This window comes from Pyrgilauda ruficollis, unplaced genomic scaffold (genome assembly GCF_017590135.1).
Source record: "Pyrgilauda ruficollis isolate IOZ18807 unplaced genomic scaffold, ASM1759013v1 scaffold165, whole genome shotgun sequence".
Lineage (NCBI taxonomy): Eukaryota > Metazoa > Chordata > Aves > Passeriformes > Passeridae > Pyrgilauda > Pyrgilauda ruficollis.
In genome coordinates this window covers 565,865-584,540 of record NW_024515320.1, presented here as the reverse complement: position 1 = coordinate 584,540, position 18,676 = coordinate 565,865, and the positions used below count along the sequence as shown (strand labels likewise).

At 46.7% G+C, this 18,676-nt stretch overlaps 1 protein-coding gene across 1 annotated transcript in view; it reads right to left on the bottom strand.

Annotated features, from left to right (window-relative positions):
• The window catches only part of EIF4G3 (eukaryotic translation initiation factor 4 gamma 3), a 141,441-nt gene extending 122,780 nt beyond the window's left edge, over window positions 1–18,661 (bottom strand). The window contains exon 1 of the mRNA XM_041463389.1: window positions 18,351–18,661. Within this exon, the coding sequence (XP_041319323.1) occupies window positions 18,351–18,517 (167 nt within the window). The 5' untranslated portion in view covers window positions 18,518–18,661. The remainder of the gene's footprint in view (window positions 1–18,350) is intronic.
• Between the last annotated feature and the right edge of the window lie 15 nt (window positions 18,662–18,676).

Below are 18,676 nucleotides of genomic sequence, written 5' to 3'. Positions count from 1 at the left end.
AAGCCCAGAGCACGCTGGCTGTGGCCAAAGCCGGAGCCTGAAAGGCTCCTTTGTCTCTCTGGTCAATGCAAACCCATTCAGCGGCCCATAGACAGCAGAAAGAAAGTGAGGGTGGGAGGAAGAAGAGTCCTGTCTCTTTAGGGGACGTCTCCTCAGCTGCCAGGCTGCGAGGCAGAGCAGGGACTCGCATGGACACAGAGCAGCGCTCCGAGCGCCCGCAACCCCAGCACTGCGCACAACAAATGCCCACTGAGGACACGCTCTGCTCGCACCCAACCTTCCTCCACCGAGGGACACACATTGCAGGAACTGGACATCTAGTCCCCAAAAAGCCTCTAAGTGCAATATAAATAGTAAGCTATAGAAAATAACCCCGTTTCTAAGTCTGCTGGCTTTTCTGCAATCCCTTCCTCCCAACAATGAGCTATTGTTCCACTCCTGGGACTGAGGAAATGTTTGTGCTCCTTCTCAAAGTCCTTTACATTTAGAGACCTGCTTCTCATTTCAACATCATTCCCCACCATGCTAAAAGCACCTAGCCTTTCACAGTTCAAGAAAAAACACATTCAGTATTGACTCCACCAAACAAAACTAACATCCCCTTCCCCATTTTCTTAGTGCTACCATAAAACTCAGCAGAGTTCAACAGCAAACCAAAATACCTAGAAACAATCAAAGGAGGGTCCCAGTTGGTACTGGTGTCCCATCTAAACATGGACACATACGACCACCAGTCTGAAATGCAGACTGATAAAGGTGAGCACCACCGCCAAGGTTCTGATGCTTGCTGGGCTTGTTTCTCCTCACAAATGTTGAAAGAAGGGTACACACACTCCTCACCTTGACCACACAGCCGCCAGCACCAGGAAGGTCCATGAGGCAAGATCTTCCATGAGGTGAAAGATGTGGCCATCACGAATGTTTTGGTGGCCCGCATGTCCCAAGGAACACAAATATACTGTAAAAATACTGTAAAATATACTGTAAAAACCCAAAGCCATGAATTCATGCTGGGCTGCTCCTCTTCTCTCCCAAACTGGGCTCTTGCTGCACATGGGAGCTTCTGAGCAAAATGCAAAGTTTGAATCCTCTGTGCTTTAGCAGAGCCAAGGTTTTGATGCAAACACAGACTCTAGGAAGAGATTTCTGCAGGGAGTCTCACCCATGTTCAAAAGAAACATTTAAGTGAGCAAAACCAACAAAGTGTCTATTTCCACTGCTTTAATATTTATCCATCTCTCCACACAGGCTCATCCTGCCCTAACCAGGGAGTTCCTGCATGCTCCACACACAGGACACACAAACTGGCTCTAAGGAAACTGGCTCCATTTCCCTTCAGCAGCCTGTCTTGGGATAACCACACAAAAGGCAAAGCTGGCTAAATCCTGTCCTTTTGCACCACCCCATGAGCTAATCCATATGCTGCGTTTAAATACTTCACTTTCAGGGACTCCACATCTATTTTTGGAGGTGGCCAAGGGGCAAGATATTTCTTTATACAAAGAAGCAAGCTAATTTATTTTTGCCTAAAACACAAGCCTTTCTTAATTGCAATCGCAGGAACAACATCTGCAAGAATAGCTTGTAAAGATAAAAACTTTCTTCTCCCTGTGTTGTAGCTGAACTAAAAAGGAGGAAAACCCCGCCATAATCAGAGTTTTAATTAAACTGATTGACAGCCCATTCACACGGGCCAAGCTCACACAGGATGCCGTTTCCTTTCAGGATTTTTCAATATAGAAAAGACTCCTGCTCTTCACCATTGAGATAAAGATCTTTTAAAGGTGCTGATCTGTTGCTTCATTGGAAAATGAAGGAAGATCTCATTAAAAACAGCCAGCTGTGCAAAAAAAAAAGTTACTGTTCTTCAGGCATCCAGAGGCGAAATCCACTCAGAGGGACCAAGCCTGGCGACGTATCCAAACACACCCCTGGCAGCACAAAGAGCCATTTCAGACACACACACATGCTCACATTCACACACACTCACTCCTGCCACTCTCTCCTCCTCCACTGCAGGAGTACTTTTTGCCTCCTTTGTTTCCTCACAGGTGGGGAATGGCAATATAGAGTAGGCAGCTTGTAAAGAGGGGAAGAGGAACTGACAAACCAAGTGTCCCTTACACAGTGAACAGCCGTGCACCCATGGCTGCTGCAGAAGTGGAAATTTACAGCTGCTCTTGCAGCACATCTTTTATTTTTCCCTTTTTTTTTTTTTTTTTTTGGTCAAGTCCAATACTCTCAAGTCCAATTATCAAAACACCCTCAAAGGTGAGAAAGAATAAAGAGGCAGAGAAAAAATAGAAAGTTATCCTTGGGGTATAAAAGAAAGTGATTCATGTCTTATGCAGGGCCAGGAGTTGGACTTGATGATCTTTGTGTGTCCCTTCAAACTCAGGATATTCCATGATGATCTGGCATGAAATCAGGAAATTCTGTGTGCACTCAAAACTCCCATGAAGGCAGCAGCTGCTACGATACACAAGCTTGATACCAAAGTCTAAAGAAATGTGGAAATAGAGAACAAACAAAGAAAAAGTCCCTAAAACACCTATTGCTCATTGGCAATGACTTGGGCTTCCACTGGCAATTCTGGCATGATGAACAGTGATGGGATATAAATAGGAAACTCCTTTTCATCTTCCTAAGGTAGAGCTGCTGCGCTAGTCATTGAGAACAAACCCAGAGAGTCAGTTGTACTTATTTATATTTCAAATCACAACATGCACCATACAGCATTAAATAACAACTCCTTACTCCAAAGCTTTAGTGTTTGCACCATAGATAAGAGAACAGCAATAATGTGCAGCAAAGTACACCCTCTTTCCAGATAAAGCAAGATGTATTTGTTCTACTTAATTCTGCTTTGTACAGTCCAGATAAGACAAGTTTTGAGATGCAATTATTAAACACCAACATTTAAAATCAATCTATGATAAAAGTTAATATAACAACCGAGGGGGGAAAAAAACCCAGTTCTCAAATATGCCACAATGTACAGGAGAGCTCCAAGATTCTGCTTATACCTGAAAATTCACGTGGAACAAAATTAAAATTTAAGAAAAGCCGCACAAAAACCTTATTAAGGTTATTAGGGCCACTAGAAGAGCTCCAATTGTAGATGCCACTGAGCAGGTGGATTTAAGTCCCAACTGTTGGGCTTTCCTGCTTTCAGTACAAACATTGCAGCCAACACTCCAGGCATGAACAGGCTTAAAGGGACAAGAAACACAAGCAAAACGTGTTAACCAAAAGAGCTTCTTCAAAGCATCATCTGTAGAGGTTTCCTGGTTTTATGTTCTTTGCTTTCACTGAGTGGTAAACTGCAAAGAGGGTGATGCGTGTTTGGGGTATAGAGATACCACAATGTCTGTTCACCGATCTCACCCCATTTCTCCGAGTAAACTGTGAGATTGGGATGATGTTAAAATATTGCCCAATCCCCTGGCACCACGCAAAGTGACTCCAGAAACTGTGCTTTTCCCATGGAAATTAAAGCCTGCCCTCTGATCCTACCTGCTCCTAAAGCTTGTAACAGGCAGCACACCTGAGGCCTCTTTAAGAGGACTTTCCCTCATGGGTAACTTCACATCCTGACCGCTCCCACCCAGTGATTACACTGACCCAGAAACACAAACCTACAAACGGACATCCTGGGCATTGCAAAGGCAAGCCCAGCCTGGGCATAATGCGGAAAAAAGTCACAATTCCAGCTGACAGATGAACAACTGTTTGCTTGAGGGTACCACGTGATGAACCATGCCAGCTTTGGCCTTTTCTGCCCACTGACACTGAAAGTTGCAAAGGGAAATTGATATTATTACTAGACACAACCAAAATGACAATATCATGCAACACCTGGAACTGATCTTTACTTTTCAGTCCCTGGAAAGACTATTGTGTCACAATTCCCTTGTATCTAAGACAAATTTAGCAAGACAGCTGCTCTGATTTTCTCTGCAGTCAGGACATGTCAAGACAGTGAGGAAGCTCCTCTAAAATAATCCTGATTCATTCACCTGCCATGCAAGTGACCCCACTTTCTTCTACTCAATCCTTCTGCAACCTGGCTTCTCTGGAACAGCAATGAACAGCAAACAGGTTCAGCAGTTTCACAGAACCACAGACTGGTTTGGGTTGGGAGGGACCTTAAAGACCATCCAGTCCCAACCCCCTGCCAGGGGCAGGGATGTTACTCCCCAGGGTTATGTTCCCAACTCTCCCAGCCTATCAGTGTCTCTTAGGCTTTAATCCAGAAAAACTTCCTGATTTCCTGAGCTGAAGATAGAAAGTTACAGCGAAGAAACAGCTTTGTTCGCACCTTTAAGCAAGAGAAAATAGAATGCCAGTTGCATCTGAGTTACACCACCCTGCAAGAGGACAAAGGACAGCTCTGCAGTGCACCACAGAGGGCCAAGGCCTCGAGCTGGACAAGACCTGCTTCCTTTGTGGCACCCACGGAAAAAACCAACACGGGCAAAAAGTTCAGGACCTCACTCTATGACACCAGTGGCAACGAGGGCAGAGCCTAAAGTAAGTGATCAAAAGTGAGGTTTAGTGCCTCACCAAATGTTTCTGAGAATCATGGAACATCCTGAGCTGGAAGGGACCCACAAGGGCCATCCAGTCCAACCCCTGGCCCTGCACACACACCCCAACAATCCCAGCCTGTCCAAACCCTCCTGCAGCTCTGGCAGCCTCAGGGCTGGGACCATTCCCTGGGGAGCCTGGGCAGTGCCCAGCACCCTCTGGGGAAGAGCTTTTCCTGATCTCCCTTTTCCTGATCTCCCTTGACACAACTCCAGCCCTTCACTGGCTCCTGTCCCTGCTCACAGAGAAGAGATTGGAGCTATGCCTCCACTGCCCCTTGGGAGGAAACCAAATACAAAAGGAGGTAAAGTCCCTCCATCAGTAGCAGCTCAGTGTTTTTACTGACGTATCTGAGGTGTATTTTGGGTGACAACCCTCAGTGCTGCAGTGGAATCCCCTTGTTCTGATTTGCCAAGCTTTGTCACAACACGTTTTCTATGGGATGTGTTAACGGGATGAAGCTGCCAGTACCAAACTGAAGCAGATCCTCTCTGTCCAATGGCATTTGGATCAGTCTGCCTTCAGAGCCATGGTATGGAAAACCTGGGGAGCAGCACATTCCCATCCCCACCTAAAAATAACTGCATTCCAGGAGCGACAGTCAATTCTAACTCCATTACTCAATCTTGATTAAATCTAACATTCAGTATATTTCTTAATCAATTTGCCTCAAGTGACTACCTTAAGGTTAATCTCTCAAAGCCTTTTTTGGGGGAGAGAAGATTCTTCTACCATCTGAACACACCAAGGAGCAGGTAGAACATGAAAATGATTATCCACAAAGCTTGTTCTTTCAAAGAATATTTGGCAAAGCCCTGGGTTTTTTTTTTTTTTGTCTGTTTCATATAAACACGATGTAAAACGAATTTAAAACAAAGTCTTAAAAATGCCCTTCAGCATTTAAAAAGGATCCAAACTCAGAGGAAAGAAAGCGTTCTGAACAAGGCATTTTGCAGCATGGTGCAGCAAAGAAAAAAGTCCTTTGGATACTTTAAACTGCATTTCTTTTTGCAATTAACTATAACAGAAGGGAAAATAAATCCAGTACCTAACAGAGAGGTATCTTTACGCTGCTTTCCTTGATGAAGTTCTTCCAGAGTAGCCTTTGGCTTCCAAGCATTTGGTAAGAGTTAAAAACCATATTTATGTACGGAACAGTTCAGCAGGGAAATGGTATGCCCTCCCAGACCCCTAAGCACGCATGGAGGCACCTCTGCACACTGCAAACCTCCCTCTGGAGACCATGGAATGCAAAGGGGCTGCCAAAAACCCTCCAGCTGCTCAGGAAGGCATTTCTGCCCCAGCTGATAACACTCTCCACAAAGCCAACCACACCCACCCCTCGCCTGGCAGCTCAAAAGTCCTCCCTGACCTGCGACAGTAAAATGATCCTTGCTTGAAACAGTTAAATATGGAAGTGAACAGAATCATGGAATCCCAGAATGGTTTGAGTGGGAAGCAACCCTAAAGCTCATTCCAACCCCTGCCATGGACAGGGACACCTCCCACTATCCCAGATTGCTCCAAGCCCCATCTAACCTGGCCTTGGATACTTTCAGGGATCCAGGGGCAGCCACAGTTGCTCTGGACATTGCAAAGGGTTGGGAGAAAAAGAGATGTACTAGGAAAAGAATCCTGGGTCACTTTTTCAAGCAAAGCCACCAACCAAACTAATTTCAACCATCCCTGGGGAAAATGGAAGATCCTTATCCCAGATGGTGGTCAGAAGCATTGCTCCCAGAGAATGAGAAGGAGTGAAGAGTGAAGAAACTACATTGTTCAAGAAATGAGGGAAAAGCAAGAGTCTCTAATAAGGAGACATGCATTCAAAGAAAGACATCACAAACACGAAATTCCCAGGCAGCGGCCAAGGAAGGGCCAGGGGAGAGAGAGGCAAATCTGACATGAGGCAATGTCAGAGCCAGAACTTGTGATGATTATTTCGTTTATTGAATTTTCAAGCAGAAAAAAAAACAACAGTAGTAGTCTCACACGGAACAGTAGCTAAACAAGGCTAAGACTGAGCAAACCTCCTGGTAGATGCTGTAAAAATATCCAAAGCAAGGCTGTGAGCAAGCTGCCTTGATGGAGATGACAAGGAGTGACTGGGAGGAGACAGCCAGGGAGAAGAAGGCTCTGATCTCCTGTCTGGCCAGACACACACACCAGCCTACTCCTTTCTGGAGTAACTTTGGCCTTTGGTCTATTCCAAAAGGAACAGGAATGGCTCTTCAGCTGTTCTCTGCACTTCTGGCTGCATCAGATGCTCGTGCACATCTAGTATGGCAGAAAAAAAGAGGTTTTTTAATAAAATGCCAAAGAGCAGACAACACAGCTGAAGCCACACCCATCTTCCTCCTTTCCCATTCTGAAATGGAATGGCAGATACAACAGTTATTGTCAAATACTCCAGAATTTCAATCATTGAGCTTAAAGAAATTTACATCAAACAGCCAAACCAGGCACTATCTCACACAAACTGAATCACAATCCAACGAAAACAAAGGTCCCCAAATTCAGTGTAGCTGTCCCCTGACTAGCAGCTGAAACAGCAGTTTCTGGCCTGATACCAGCTCAGGGAGAGGGAGGCAACCTGATAACCACACTCTGGGTCTGGGCTGGGAGGCGTGGAGCCACTGCCACTGCGGCAGAGGACCGGGAAACACTCCAGTTCCAACAGCCCCACCAGGAAAAAAAAAATTGGGATTGTCTGGGGCCTCCGTCCTTCGGAGCAGTTACTTAACACACACACACAGAGTTATTTCTATACCAAGTTTGCCCTGTGCACACATAACCAGGTAAGAGCATTAAAACCACAAGAGCCAAAGCAGACAGGGCCAGGTGATATAACTGAAAAGGCACAAACAGAGGAAGGCAGAGCAGGAGGAAAAGGATCCCATCGCAGAGAAAGATTCACAAGCTTTTATCCAGCCCTTATTCAGCGTACAGCCTGGAATAAATTTCTGTGTGGGTATGACAGCCTACCTTCCCTCATGCTGAACTCACGAAGTACAACCTCCCAGCTCTGGCTTCCCCTCAGCACCAGCAGCTGGGGCACGTTGTCACACCAGCAGAGCAGAAAGTTCCCATGCAGACATGAGCACTGCAGCGCTCATTCACGGCAGTTCTCACCCAGGAGTCTGAATTGCTGTGAAATACTAAAAACTGACTTTTCATTTCCTGTGCATGCCATTAGCACAGAACTGCCCCTGCCCACTCACCTCAAACTCTGTGCCCTAAAACCACAAATAAACCACTCCAACTTGCCAGGCTTTACCCCCCACATGTCTCTGCTCCACAGTGACAGACTCTGCTTGTGTCCTGGGGGTTGGGGACCCTGCAGCAGCATCCATCTATTTCTGAGCCAGGCTCTCCATCTGTATGATAAGCAGGAATATCAAACAGCCTGGTATTTTACTGTCTCATTCACTCAGCTGTGTTTCCTGAGGTGTCTCCAATACTTCACACTGTGACCTCATGGGGAAATGCAATGCTCTGCTGGTCACCCTGCTGTGGTGACAGCAGTGTTGTCACCCAGAGTCATGGTCCTCCCATCAGCTGAGCAAGGAATTCTGGAAGGATGATTCTCCAGAGTGCTGATGCACATTTTCATTCCCAGTGCTGGAACTCCTCGTGGTTTTTGGCCCATAATCTTTATTTCAACAGTTTATCAACATGAAATGAAACCCTAAGCACCTTCTTGCCACATGCAGAGCTCATGACTTCCCCTCAGCTGAAATTCTGTGTCATAGAAAATTAAATCCAGGGAAAGCTGGCATCCAGGGAGGGCAGAGCAACACATCTTACACTGCTGCACAAAAACCAGAGGGCTGTCGGTAGGACAAGAGCCCTGAGTCTCCTCAGTTCAACCCTCTGCACCTCTAATTTCCTGTCCTAAGGAATCTCAGGTGCACACTTCACACACACCTGTGCAGAGGAATCCAAGAAAAAGTAACAGCAATGATATATTCACCCCACTAGGGTCTGAAGATGAGCAGTAAATCAGTCTCTGAACATTTCCCATTAAAAGAAATCCTGGTTTACTTCCATTGGCTTGGCCTTTTGGATCCAAGGCCGGGTCAGAGCAACCTGGTCTAGTGAAAGGTGTCCCCGCCTGTGGCAGGGGATGGAACTTTAGGGTCCCTCCCAACCCAAACCATTCTGGGATTCTATAGATTCTGGCCACAAACAGGGATAAAACACAGAGGGAAGGCTGAGGTGATGCCACACAGCTGAACCAACACACAGGCAGTAGCTGGTGAAGATGTACCTGATGCACTATCCCAGATGGGAAAGAAAAGGAAACTTCAGGACCTGCCCCTGCCTGGTTGCTGAGGCCTATCTGCACCATCAGCACAACCCATGCACCACCACAGGCACCACGGTTCCTTTTCTGAGCATAAGAAACCCCAGCAGTGCTGATTTCAGACTGCAGTACCTCCACAGCCACAGCAGGGCTTTAAGATTGAGTTTTCCACCTACAAACACTGCCCAGACTCTTGGATTTCACCACCACCACGGCCACAAGTGCCATCACCACCTTAAGCATGGACAGGGAAGCTCTTGAGGACTGTGCTGGTGCCCAGTGTTATTTTAGCAGTCTTTTTTCAAATTAACCATAGCTAAGACCAACACTGTGGATGGGAAGAACAACAGAAGTATTCTTCCCTTAAATGCTGACGTTTTGGAACACTGCAGAACAGGAACGGATCAAATAAAACATTTCTGGTTATCCCTAGCACCTCTGACATTATCAGGGGCTGCAGTGCAATTTGGTCCCCCAAACTGGTTGGAACACACTTCATCTTCCTCCTTTTTCCCCACAATCCAGAGACATTTTGGACCCACTCGCAGCCAGTGTGGATGATACAGATCTTTTTCTTCCCATTCATAAGCAGAAACACCATCTTAAGCACAACATCACAAAAGCAAGGATGGAGCTAGACCACAAGAAAAAGAAATCCAAGCCTGAGGAGTGAATTTTCCTTCTTTGAGGGAATATTTGCAACCCTCTCCTCCCAGTGGTGGAAGTTCAGCAGACTTTTCCAAGAGTTTCCAAAGCATCAGTGACCTTTAGGAGTTTTAGCTCAACGAGTGAGACCTCAAACTCCCCGATGGAGACAAAGAGTTATCCCTGCTTTCAACACTTCCAGGCCTGGCTGCATTCTTCCCCCAAAAACTCCTTTCAAATAACAAGACAGAGCTGACCTGACAATAGAGACGCAGTTCTCCCACTCTCCGTGTCTGTCCTGCTCCCTTGTTTTATTGCTGTGCTCCAGCTCCTTTCTCCACGCCCTTCCCACGTTGATTAATACTCATCCTGGAGCATTAGATGTCTGGTAATTCAAGCTTTTACAGCGCTCTACACCATAACTCTCTGTAAGGCTCACACATTTCACCAGAAAGCTTTTTGCTGACTGTTCCCACTCCTGACATCCTGGGCATTCAATAAGACATTCTGGACAGGGGTCCCGGCTATAAAATCTCACGCTCTTCATCTGCCAGGATGGGAATTTGGTGACAGTACAATTCATTCATTTATTTAATGACCCTAACATCAGCCTGAGTGGATGAAGTGTGCTTTGGCTGCAGCAAGGCAGGGAGGGGGCTGTGCCAAGGGCCGATTGTTTCGGTGAATGCCGGCGACGCCAGGTACCGCTGCCACGGCCACCACCATGAGACAGGGTACTTGTGGCAAAATGGGAATCACTTCAAGTTAAACGTGGTGCACAATCTCACAATCAAACATCGAAATATAGAGGAGTTTATCTGTGCAGATGAACTTTTTCAAAATTGAAAAAGTGTTTTGGAAAGGTAATCAATGGAATTAAGGCAAACAGTTCAAATTCACTGAAACTTAGGCTTTGTGGTATTTGCAAAAATATCAGCAAAAATTAGGTCTTTTTTTCTTTTTGAAGAAACAGACATAAAAGCACTTTGAAATCGACTTTAAAACACAACACTGAAGGAAAACATAAAACTCAAGCTGGACAGGTTGACAGCTGAATTATTTGCATTCACAACTCTAAAATACAAAACACAGAGCCCAGAAACACTGAATATTTGGAGAAAGACTGTCCAGTGGCAAGTATTTATAACTGCATGAGCACCAGTGAGAAAGGGTGACACAAACTGAAGCTGGTTTCATATTATACAGAGCAAATAGAAATCAAGATGTCTCACCAGCTCAAGAAATACTACATCCAAAAGCACTTTCCAAACGAGTCTTGCCATGCTAAAGCTGCTGAAATCCCCTTCCCAGCACACTCCAGAGTTCAAGGTGCACCATGAATTTCACATTAAAAGTCACAATAAACAGGCTTTAAGTGTTTCTTTGGTTTCAGTTCTTGAATTCCCTCCAAACAACTGGTATAGGTTGCTCACCCTCAACTACAAGAACCCTGCTGAGTTCCCTTTCCAACACAATACATTGAGTCACCCCCATGATTCAGCTGCACATTGCAAAACCCAGTGTCCAGTATGGAGCCTGTACATCATCCCAAACAGGAATTCAAGACTTCCAGAAAGTCTTAAGGTCAGATTTCAGTCTGAATTTCACATCAGACCTGACAGTTCTGTGGAAGATCTCATGGCAGCTCCAGGACAGAAGGGCTGGCTCCCACCACTCAGTAGAAATGCACTGGTTTTTTTTTAAAGGTCCTTTCCTCAGGATGCTTAGGAGCCTTCCCAAGAACACAGTTGACTAAAAAAAAAAAGCTGAATGTAGCATCACTAAAAATGTCTTTCCCTTTGATGCACATAGAAAGAGCCCCCTGCTTGGTCTGAAAGACCAAAGACTTCTCTCATTTTTGCCTTTTGGCAAGAGAACAAAATAAGCCCAGGAAAAGCCAGTTTCAAGGCACAGTAACTTCTACAACTTATTAATAACACATAAAAGAGAGAAATCAGTTTTCAGACCACCATTAGCAAAGCCATAGCACCAGCTCAAATGGATTTTCACCCATCACCAGTGACACAGACACTGCAATCAGACTCCTCTGACTACTCTAACTCAGTAACTCACAGTCACCCTCACATGTAAATCAAACCAAATACACAGTCATCATGTGACAACCCCAAACAGAGCAGCCCTGCAACATTTATTAGTTTCCACCTTCCAAAGGCTTTCCAAACTTAGGAAAATCTGTGTTATTTAAGACCTTTAACTGCATTAATTCCTCCTTGCTTAGTGTTTTCACAGCAACAAGAGTAAACTCCAAGTCTGGCAGGGAAATTTCTGTTCCACCACATTCAGTCCCCTCCCTTGCTACAAGCAGGGATGGTCTTTGTGCTTCCAACTTTTATAGCTATTCCTGTGCAGATACTCTTACTCCAGAGCATGGGAGCCTCATTCCTGCTGAGCTCAAGCACTTGGAAAGGAGCAGCTGCTCACTGCACCTCAACAAGTCCTAACCCATTTCAACACTCCACCAACAGACTCAGACAGCGCTACCAGGATCGGTCGAGGCCGGGATAAGTTTTATTTCCAAGACACACATTCTGGAAGCCACTTGGCTTTTTTTTCAAGCCTATCTAAAGCTCTAGAAATGTTTCAACTCTCATGCAGATAAAGGAAACACAAAGTTTTTTTACAACCAACAACGAAAACATCTTATTTTTGGTGGCAGAATTGACTTGAACCTGATACAACCTCAGTGTGGGGAAACTTGTCCTTTTCTCTCCACCTCAACTACATAGCAAACAAAAGTAAAAACAACTCCTCAGGTACAATCGAAATACAGAGCATGTAATTTTCCTTTCAGGAAAGAAAAAAAAATAATCATGCTGTCCCATTAACCTAGTTACATGCCCAGCAGCAATTTGACTCAAGTCCCATCAGCAACAGCGTGCCATCACCTATTCCAAAAAGAGGGAGTGCGCCCTGGGACACCTTCCAAAGGTAAAGAATAAACCAGAGGAATAACATGCACCAGAAAATTTCACCAGCCTAAAAGCTGATTTTGCTCTCCTCCCTTTGATCCTTTCCTTTTTTAAGAACACATTCTATTTTCTTCTTCCAGCTGTTCCACATCATCAGCTCCTATTTGGGAGACAAAACGGAGTCCAGGGTTTGGGAAGCAAAGCTGTACAGAGAAGTGCTTGAAATTGCAGCAAGTGTAAAACACAGCATCCTGAGAGTCTCATCAACTGTATCCCCTTAAAAAAAAAGAAGAAAAATTAGTTTCCCCTGGTTCCTCCAGACCACGGGGCACACGACTCCTCCCCCCACATGTTCATGCCTTGGAACAAACACCAGTTTTCTCTTCCCCATTCATTCCAGAAAAGCTTTTGCAATTGCCAGGAACCACATTCAAGTCACAGATAAAGTTTCCTACCAAAGCAATGCCTGTAAAACAGTGATACTACCCATCTGTAATTCCCCAGAGTAAAAATTCCAGCAACTCTAATCATATTAGCGGATTTACACACAACTAAAGTTGACAGTTGACTAGCCCTGAAATTGCTGGATTAGGGGAAAAAGAAAATACAGGTTCCCTCTGCTTTCTAAAGGGAGATCATTACTGCTAGCTCCTACTACTAAACAAAAGTGGATCAAATGCACCAGCTCAACACATCCCAGTGTTTGCTAATGACACAGAAAAGCCTGAAAATGATGGACAAAATCCATCACAGATAAAATAATAAAAAACAGATAAAGATTCTTCTATTTCCCAACATCTAAAAGAGAAGTTATTTGTTCTGAGTCTCCTGTTACTCTCTCAACAACTCCTTACACAAACTCTGCTCCCAAATCAGAGCTGCTCATTAAATACACATATATTTAAATGGATAAAGTAACCCTCTACCAAAGACTTCTGCCAGAGAACATAGACAGTCATGTCCTTGGATGTGAGAAGAAAATAAACCAATTGAAATCACATTTTTAGAATGGTTTTCTCAAAGAGATTTCACCACAAAAATCTTACAAAGCTGGTAAAGTGACATATCTGCCCTCTAACATGATTAGCTTTTGTCATTAAATAAATTAAAGCTATTGCTGCTTGAAAGAACACTAAGATGTGCCAAGGCTGGGGAACATCAACAGGGGAGATGGCAGAGAGGGCTTAAGGCACTTTATTTTTTGGCAACACGCTCCCCAGTCCATGCCCATTCCTCCCCTGCAGAGGAGCCACCACCACAGAGCAGCAGGGAAAGTCTCTTCTCCAAGCTCTTCTCCTGCTACAACCCTCCCAAGATGTTTGATCTCCACAGCTTCCACACTTCTAAACAGAAACACTTCCCAGGCAACACCTCTGCCCCCTTCCCTTCATGCAGCTGAGATCTCAGAACATTCCTCCTCAACTCAGGAACACAGAGAGCAAGGGACACCTCTGATCTCAGCCTCGTCCCTCCTTCCCCCCTCTCACCCTCCTTCCCTTTCAGGACCCGACCCTTTCCTCACACGTGGCTGCCACTGGCATCTGGAAGAGGTTTCCAACTGCACTCCAGCCGGTGTCACAGCTGCATGGGGAGTGCTTCACACCAGAGCCACCATCATGCTCTTCAAGCTGACTTTTGTCCCCAAGCAGCTTCCAAATGCCTTGTCTTCAACTCCAAACTCATCAACAGACAAACTCCAGAGAGTACAGAGCTGCTCCCTCACGTAGTCTGGGAAAACACCACTCAAAATGGAAGTAAGGGAGGAAAGATGGCATTGGCTCCAAACTTCCAGAGGGGATCACAGCAAACCAGAGACCTCGACCCTTCGGTGTACACTGCAGATTTTCACCTGGGCAAAATTATTGGGCACTTTCTCCTCCAGCTCAACTCTTGGTTCACAGAGAGACAACAGAGAACCCCACGCACGCTGTCCTCATCAAGAATCTCGATTAACCAGATCAAGGCAGGCCTGCATCCCGACACTGGGCAAACACTGCCAGAACTCACCCCGGCTTACCACACAGCCTCACACATTCCTCAATGCCATACTGTATTTCTTGCTGTTCTCCCAGGCTTTGGGGAAGCTGCTTGCATCCAGAAGATGCCACCCAACCCAGCAGGAACCAGCACAGCTCTTCCTGAAAGGGACTACAGCACAGTTAGCTGAACAATGCAGGAAAAACTAAAACTAAATTACTCAGGCAATGTTAGCAAAACACACATTTCTTTGCACAGCAGTGATGGAATTCACAGAGGTCAGTCCCCCAAACACTGATTCTTCCTCTCTGCTTCTCAGAAAAGGAATTAACAAGGAGGAAGAAGAGAAAAAAAAATTAGTAACGGTCTGTTGACACCCACCCTGAGCCTGCCACAACCTGCAATAGCCTGAGGAACACCCAGTTTTTCAGAGATGCCCAATCCCATACGGAAGCAGCCACGGGGACAGATTAAAGTCAAGCTTACTGGTACCTGCACATCAACAATCAGGAACACCCTCCAAATGTGAGGAAGTTGGGAAAACAAAACCCTACTGACACCAGCCCTGAGCTGCAGACAGCTCTGATTTGGCTCTGACTGAACAGTGTCACATTAAACAGCAGCTGGGGGATGTCATCCCAGGTGCCATCCATCAACCTGGCTGTCCCTTACAGGCCAATGTTTGCCCACATCTGGGCTGGGAAGAAACTGGTGACCTGATTATATTGATCCACAAAATTTATTCACAGCACAGTGACTTTTGAAAGAACAGCTTAATGTAAGACACACAAAAAAATACCTCATTCCTAAGTGGGAGAGTAAAGAGCAGGGCGGAGTGTGACACGTGTCAGAAGTACCACTGAGGTAAAACCACAAAGGCCCACAGTGCCCTTGCAGCACCTTTGTTACTGCACCTTTTTATGGGAAAAGTCTCACTCCAGACTTCACTGGAACTTCTCCTGCAGAGGCAGTCTGGCAGTCAAAGCCAAGGAGGGCAGTTTGGGATTTACTTTTTATAATATCCCTTCTGTGTGTCATTTCACCGTCACTTGTCCTTTCCACCCAAATAAGGGTCAGACTCCAATTAAAGGATTTATCCATACTGACAACTTTTGAGCACAATTTCTGCCTGAAATCAGGTTTGGCTGAGTACTCACCACCACCAGAGCCACAAATTTTCCCAACTTACTTTTCACAGGAAATTTAACTTCTTGAAGCCACTGTGTTACGGAAATTCCTCACAAGTCTGTCTTGTCTTACAATGGCTCCAATAACTTCCTATTTAGCAGGAAACAGAATGAATCTTACAACCAGACATTTTTGCTCTTCGTGTCCATCACTTTCCAGCTTCTTTTCTCTCAAAAAATATTATTTGCTAAAAAAATTCTTTCTTTCCCCTGTATTTTAATTTTCCTTCCCTCATGCCTTGTTACATGCACATGCTGAACACTTCTCTCTCATACAATTTTTTTTTCCAATTACACAGATATTGTTTAATTTCATGATACAATTAAGTCTGAAACCAAAAGTATTTCTTAAGTTACAAAGTTCACCAGTAAGAAACTGCTTTGGTTTAAAAAGCCCAAGTCAGAGAAACCTGCAACTCTTTTATCTGCTGTGAGGTAACAGTGGCTCAACAGTTGTATCAAAACACAGAGAAAAAAAAGAAACCAAAGAGGGCTAAAAATAAGGCTGAACTCAGATGACCCCCTGCACTCCAGTAAATCAGGGATGAACTCTCCTCCCTGAGCCTCACTCGGAGCAGCACTGAGAGGTAACAGCTTTTGTTTATAATCAAACACAGGTTTTGGTGGAGGATAAAACCAGCCAGGGTACCTGAATAAGCTTCACCAGGACACCCAAATAAGCATCAAAAATAAAGTGTTTGAATATATTGCAAGCACAGATCAGTAGTTCAGGAGTTAACCAGATATCGGTCAAACACAATGTTTTCAAAACAGGCATGTCTAGCAATAAAAATGAAACTGTGTCGTTTTAACCTCCCCACTTTTATAACACCAACTTGTCATACCCATCTAACACTTCTCCCTCCCTCTGTCCCTCCTGCTCACAATGTCCAGTTGGGTCCCCAGGACAGGACTGCCACAGCAGCCCCAGCTCCTCTAGGAGCTTCTCCAGGCTTTCCAAGCCCTTTTTGTTTTTAGGCTGTGCTCAGAGTAAACCCTCCCTTCATCCCCCATGCAACACTCACCAAAAGCAACAGCCACAACAGCACAGCCCCCCGTCCGACCGAGCAGGCTCCCCCCCAGCGACACCCGGAGAAGCACCTCCGGGAATAAAGTGCTTCGGGCAGCCCAGCACCGCCCCAGAGCCAGGCAAACTGCAGCCTTCAACTGCCAAGGCATCCAAGTGCCACCTTCCCGGTAAAAAAGCCCCTTCCCAGCCAAACCAGCACCTTGCTGGAAGATCAGCTGGGCACAGCCCGTGCACGCTGGCCGGCATTCCCACTCCAGCTCTTGGCACATCCCTCAAAACCGAAGCAAATTCTCCCTGAGCAACAGTTTTACTTACCACCACCCCGCTGACTCTACCGACAGCACCTTCCCACTTTTTTTATTCCTAAAGCACCGGCTGGAATTACGGAATACCACAAATCAGGCAAAAATCAGCCAGCAAAGAGAACGTCCAGGGGTTTTCACTTGACCCAAACAAATCTGTAACGTCAACAGTCTCATGATTTAAGCAATGAATTTGTTGTCATGGCAGGGGTGATTCTTGCCGGAAGTTCAAGAAAACAATGGACCTAAACTGATTATAAAAGGACTGGGTCTTCCCACCTCCAAAATGAAAGTGAGAGCAGGAAAATGCTCATACACAGGGAACACAGTTCTGAGAGCTCAGCCCTCAGCAAGAAAACCACCCTGCACTTCCACCTTAAAATCCAACACACCGCCAAACATTAATAGCAAAACACACTCCCGACCGTCCCTGCACCATTCCCGGATAACACAGCACGGAGATATTTCACAAAGTGTGTTTTTCCCGTCATACTCCCCCCAAAACTCCAGGGAGGCGGGGGGAGAGAACAGCCAGTTTGCCACGGGATGCTGTCGGACACTGCAAACAAAACCTCAGGCCGGGAGGCACTTTCCTGCTGATCCCTGCAGTATTTCCCTCCTGACTCGGGGCCTACTCGCAGCACAGAACCCAAGACCTTTAAAAAACACTCGCAGCCCCCGCCGGCCTCTCTTTGTAGCAGCGGCCGCTTTGGTGGGGGGATTTTGGGGAGTGGGAGCCTGCTCCTCCTCCCCATCACGCGTGGCCTGGCAGGGAAAGCTGCTCAGTGAAACGTTCCACCTGAGATTTATTCCCACCAGCCAAGTAAGAAAAAATAAATAAAATAAAATAAATCACATGAAAATCGTCCCCAGCTGTAAATAAAAAAAAAAAAAACCAAAAAAAACTGGGTTTAAATTCGCCTGGAAAAACAACAAAACCAAAGCACTTACCTGGGCAGGACCAGAAGCAAAACTGAAGAACGATTTATAATTAAAAGTTTACCCTTGGGGTCACCGCTACTTTGGGGGAGGGGGAAAAGGGACCCCCTGGAAAGGGCTGACCCTCGGAACCGGCCCACCGGGAGGTGGACGGCCCCCCTTTCCCGGCACCATCCCAGCAGGTGCAGCCCCCCTTTGCAGGGGGCCCCACACACAAACAGACACACAAAAAAGAGCCGGGAACCCCTCAACAACCCCCACCTCACACATCCCCCCGGCTCTGGGGGGCCCCGCGACCCCCAACCCTCCCCCGGTCTGGGGGGCCCGGCGACCCCTCACCCCCCACCGCCCCCAGGCCTGGGGGCTCCCCGCAGCCCTCACCCCCCCGGCTCCGCTCGCTGTGGGGAGGGGGTGTCACCCCCGAGCCCCCGGGGCAAAGGATACTGCTGGGGCGGCTGTGGCGGCAAGGCCCTGATGTTGGGGTGAGGCGCCGGCGCCGGGTGAGGGGGAGCCGGGGGGGGAGGCGGCCCCGCCGCCGCCCCGCTCCCGGGGCCGGTCCCCGCCGCCGCCGCCGCGCCGGGTTTCAAAGCCGCCTTCTGCGGTAAACTCATGGCCAAGCGCAGCCACCACCCCGCGGCGGGGAGCGGGGCCGGGGGGAGCCGCGGAGCGGGCCGGGGGAGAGCCGGGGCAGCGCGGCGGGCCGGCACCGGCGCCGGTCTCCGTGACAACGCGCCTCCCGGAGGGCTCGGGAGAGGGGCCGGCGGGGAGGG